Source organism: Pongo pygmaeus, chromosome 1, assembly GCF_028885625.2.
Source record: "Pongo pygmaeus isolate AG05252 chromosome 1, NHGRI_mPonPyg2-v2.0_pri, whole genome shotgun sequence".
Classification (NCBI taxonomy): domain Eukaryota; kingdom Metazoa; phylum Chordata; class Mammalia; order Primates; family Hominidae; genus Pongo; species Pongo pygmaeus.
This window is the reverse complement of record NC_072373.2, coordinates 210,884,150-210,888,573: the sequence shown is the minus strand read 5'-3', so window position 1 is coordinate 210,888,573 and position 4,424 is coordinate 210,884,150. Positions and strand designations below refer to the sequence as shown.

General features: G+C 58.0%; 1 protein-coding gene across 1 annotated transcript; it reads right to left on the bottom strand.

Annotated features, from left to right (window-relative positions):
• Window positions 1–403: 403 nt before the first annotated feature.
• Window positions 404–4,188, bottom strand: PLA2G2E (phospholipase A2 group IIE). The gene is made up of 4 exons (XM_054455778.1): window positions 4,091–4,188; window positions 3,063–3,201; window positions 2,745–2,851; window positions 404–909 (listed from the first exon to the last, which is right to left on the bottom strand). The coding sequence occupies exons 1-4, from the start codon at window positions 4,128–4,130 to the stop codon at window positions 767–769; spliced, it is 429 nt and encodes a 142-aa protein (XP_054311753.1). The 5' UTR covers window positions 4,131–4,188; the 3' UTR covers window positions 404–766.
• Window positions 4,189–4,424: the final 236 nt, after the last annotated feature.

Here is a 4,424-nt window from a genome sequence, read left to right as displayed (position 1 = left end):
CGGGTGGATCACGAGGTCAGGAGATCGAGACCATCCTGTCTAACATGGTGAAACCCTGTCTCTACTAAAAATACAAAAAAATTAGCCAGGCATGCTGGTGGGCGCCTGTAGTCCTAGCTACTCTGGAGGCTGAGGCAGGAGAGTGGCGTGAACCCGGGAGGTGGAGCTTGCAGTGAGCCGAGATCATGCCACTGCACTCCAGCCTGGGCGACAGAGCGAGACTCCATCTCAAAAAAAAAAAAAAAAGAAAAAGAAAAAGAGAGTCACGGAAACTTACTGTCATGGAAAATTAAAAGAATTTAATGCTGAAATTGCAGGCAGGGCCACCCATGTCAGACTTGTTCCCACTGATTCCAGTGCGTGCTGTCAGCACAAGGTAGGTGATCAGAAAATTAATGTATGAATGAAACTCTAGTGAATTAAATCCTAGAATGATTGACAGAATTTGAGACTCAAAGAACATTAGAATTATGGGAAAACATTATTCACTTATTCAGAAGAGGGAGCTGAGATCCCAGAAGCTGGTGACAGTCTTCCGGGTGCTGAAGGGTCCATGGCTCCTGGGGCAGGGTTCTTTCTACAGAGAAGGGGTAGCCTGGGAGGCTAGTGATGGTCCAGGACATATCTCTGAGCTCTCAAGCAGGGATGGGTTTGCAGGAAAGGAATTTTCCAAAGTGAGGGCCTTTGGTGCCAATGTTCCCCAGGCCTGGGACTACAGCAGCCCGAGGCGGGACCTCCAGGGACAGGGAGGAGGCAGAGCGCAGCCTTAGCAGGGCGGGGTGGGTCCGGTGCACAGCTTGTTGGGATAATGGGCATATTTGCAGTTGTAGGTGCCCAGGTTGCGGCGAAAGCAGAGGGCAGCCCTCTTGTCACACTCGCAGGTCAGCCGCTGGCAGGTGGTCCTGCCGGCTGGATGGGACAAAGTGAGTCAGGGACCACAGAAGCTCAGGACACATGTGGGACAGCTCTTGGCTGCTCCTGGGTCCACGTTCTTGACCTGGACCAACTCCATTCTGATGGAAGCCCAAGCTCCCGGGTTGTTTCAGGGATGGGTGAGACAAGAGACAAGGGCGGGGCGCACTGTGGCTCAGGACACCAGGGAAGCTGGAAGCTTGCCCTCGCTGTCCCTCCCTGCTCTCCCAAGCCCACGCTGACTGCCCTTAGCTCTCTCCGGCCTTAGGGACACCACGTGGTTCGCTAACTCTCACTGCCCCCGGCCAGGGGGATTTCTAGGCAACTCCTGCACCGCTGTGTGATGCGTTGCTGATGGCGGATTGTGGCCATCAAGCAGAGAGGACAGCTTTGAAATGACAGCAACTCAATCTGATGGCTATGTGTGCCCCAGAGTGGCGTGGGCCCAGGCTGGAGGCCACTGGGACCAAAGCTGGGCTCTGCTCAGGGCCCTCTGCCTGTCCTCATCAGAGTGGATGGAGCCCATGCCCAGCCTGGGAGTCAGACTTCTACCCTGACCTGCCCTCCCTAGAGCCAGCTGGCATCAGCTCTGAGGGGCCCAGAAGGCTCTTCCTCTCTCCACTGCAGCTGCCTCTGTCACCTCTGCCTGCAGTGGCTCTGGCTCCCTTTTGTCCCCATGACTGTATCTCACAGCTCAGGCCAGGTGCCTCATTTCCCCTCTTGAAGGTGAGCCTTCGTCTCCTGTCAGGGCTCTGCCCACGCCTGCTATGTCAGCAACACCCAGGGTTGGAAGGGACTCAACGCCGAGCCAGTCAGCCTCTTTTGGGGGGCTCTTTCCAGGAGCTGGACTGAGCTGGGGAAGTGGGTATAAGTCTCTCCGTTTTATAGATGAGGAAACAGAGGCTTTCCAGGGATGACATCACTTGTCCAAAGTCACAGGCAGGTGGAAGGTGACACCCTGGGTAGAATCCACAGCTGATGTCTCCACCCACCTGCCTACTCCTCTCAGCCCTGATCCTGGCAGGTGGCTGCTCCTGCCTTGCATGGACTCCCAGCGACAGAGACTCAGTACCTGGCACATTGCCCTGCCGAGTGGATGGCTGCAGAGGAAATGGAGCCAGCTCTGCCCCATCCCCAGGACAGAATTCAGAGACCTGAGCTGAGTCTTCCGCAACCTCCCGAATCCTTCCGTGCTGCACCATCCGTCCACCAGGCCCTGCCCTTCTTTCAGGCTGCTCCTGGCTTTGTGGCAGGGAGAAAGCTTGGCTCTCTCACGTGGGGTCCCTCGACAGTCTCACTTGGTTTAGGCTGCTTGCCTGGGCCTGGGACTGAAGGAAAGCTAATTGGTCCAAATGGGCACTGGACACGGCACAGCTGAGCAAATGGGTCCAGCCTCACTCCCAGTGAGGAGTCAGCCTTTGGAAACAGCATTTGCTGTCCCCAGTCAAAGCCCCAGCTCGTTCTGTCCTAAGGACTTCACCTTTAGCTCCTGTTGAGGCCTGGGAGGGTGCCTGAGTCCAGCTCCTCTGGGCCCTGGCTCAGCTCAGACCCCTCTGCTCCTCTTTCCAGAGGCTGGAGCTGGGAGGTGTCTGTGGGTAGGGAGATACCTGGGGCTGAGGGCTGCACTGATGGGGTACGGGCTTCTCTGGCCTGGGTACCCGGTGAACATCTGGGTCTCCACTGTTACATGGTGACGGGAAACCCCATGCCTCCAGCCCAGGGTCTGGCTCTGATAAGGCCCAAGGTCACTGTCAGGAGGGGCTTCCTGTCTTAAGCTGCCTCCACCCACCTCACCGCAGAGTGTCTGGGTCACTTCAGGGCTGTCCACCTACCACAGAAAATGCCACGTTTGCTGACAAAGAAAAGATACTTTTCCAGTTTGGGCTCACAGCCCAGCTTCTCCAGATGCCCGTAGCAGCAGTCGTGGGCATGGCAGCACCTGTAAGGATCATGGTTGACCTGGAGGGACCTGTGAGCCAGGCTGGGCTGGACCAGGGGCTGCTCGGGGGCCCCGAGCCCAAAGCAGCCCAGAGGAGAGATCAGCCTGAATTTTCCAGGTGCCCCCAGGCTCCCCCCTTCTCCCAGCAGCCTCCCAGGATCCCCCAGCTCCTCCATCCCCATGGAGGTCCCCCTGCAGGCCGCTTCCTCACCAGTCAGTCTGGTCCACCGGCCAGTGGGAGCCACCGATGCCGCAGTAACAGCCATAGTCGTTGTACTGCAGGGCGGACTTGCCTGTCATCTTCTCGATCATCACCCCAAACTGAACCAGGTTCCCGGTGACCAGAGCCACTGGGGAGAGGGAGAGGGAGAGGGAGAGGGAGAGGGAGAGGGAGAGGGAGAGGGAGAGGGAGACGGAGAGGGAGACGGAGAGGGAGAGGGAGACGGAGACGGAGAGGGAGAGGGAGAGGGAGAGGGAGAGGGAGAGGGAGAGGGAGAGGGAGAGGGAGAGGGAGGGCCCCACCCTCTGCAGCCAACTTCCCCTGATGTCCCCTCAAATCTGATCACAGGCATCTCTCCAGTTGTCCAGTTAAGCTCACCTCCCCAAAGCAACCCACTCTCAACAACAACTGTGGTAATAAGTAATAATATTGCCAATGACATCCTTTGCACCTTCATCCCCTAGTCCTCACCTCCAGTGTGTCAGCCCCCACAATGTCCCCTCCCACTCTTCTATCTACTACGATATCACTCATTCACCCCTTCCAGGGGCTCCCCACCAGCCACCAGTCCTCCCCAGGTGTCAGCCCTTATCTCACCCAGGAACACTCTGTCCCCCCAAGTCTCATCACTGGACCTGTCACCTGACCACCTCAGCTGACCTCCCCAGATTCTTCCCGGTGCTCCTGACTCAGCCATGGGGCTGAATCCTGCCCACCTCTGCAGGTTGGAGCCAAACATGGAAGTTAGGGTAGGAGAAGGAGCCTAGGGTGTGCCATCCAGGACGCGCCAGCCCCTGGCCCATGCCCCTCACCCCTTCCAGCCTTCATTCTCCTCCCCTCTGCTCCAGCCACTGCTGGCTCAGGCAAAACTGGCCTCAGGGTCACCCTGGTGGCAGGAAGGGGGCAGCCTCCAGTGTTTGGTATCCACCACACCCTCGGTAGGGCCAGGCTCAGGGGCATCCAGGGAGCTTGGGGTTGTCAGATGGGGCAGAAGGCTGACGGTCACAAAGATCACTTACCCAGGAGGCAAAGGAACACCAGCACGTGGGGAGGTTTCATCCCAGGTTGGGGGGAAGGGAGGTGCACAAGGAGCACAGAAGTCAGCAGAAGAAAGCAGCAGGGCCACCTCTGATCTCAGGGAGCCTCCTAATTAGTTAAATACCCAGGTCCTGTCCACTCCCTGTCATTAACCCGTGAGTGCCCAGTGATGCAACGATTCTTCCAGGTCTGACACTTTGGCCAAGTCCCCGGGGAGGGGCCAGCTGGGGCCTGTGGGCTCTGCTTCCAGGCAGTGTGGGGGATGGCGGGCAATCTCGTGGCTCTTTCTACTCACACCCTTCCTGTCGCCCACCC

What these genes read in the sequence shown, in the direction of transcription:
- PLA2G2E (XM_054455778.1), bottom strand. Translation starts at nt 4,130, where the DNA reads ATGAAACCTCCCCACGTGCTGGTGTTCCTTTGCCTCCTGG. An exon ending in CCGGTGGACCAGACTGACTG is followed by an intron (nt 2,852 to 3,062) that starts GTGAGGAAGCGG and finishes TGATCCTTACAG; the next exon opens with GTGCTGCCATGCCCACGACT. An exon ending in CAAACGTGGCATTTTCTGTG is followed by an intron (nt 910 to 2,744) that starts GTAGGTGGACAG and finishes TGTCCCATCCAG; the next exon opens with CCGGCAGGACCACCTGCCAG.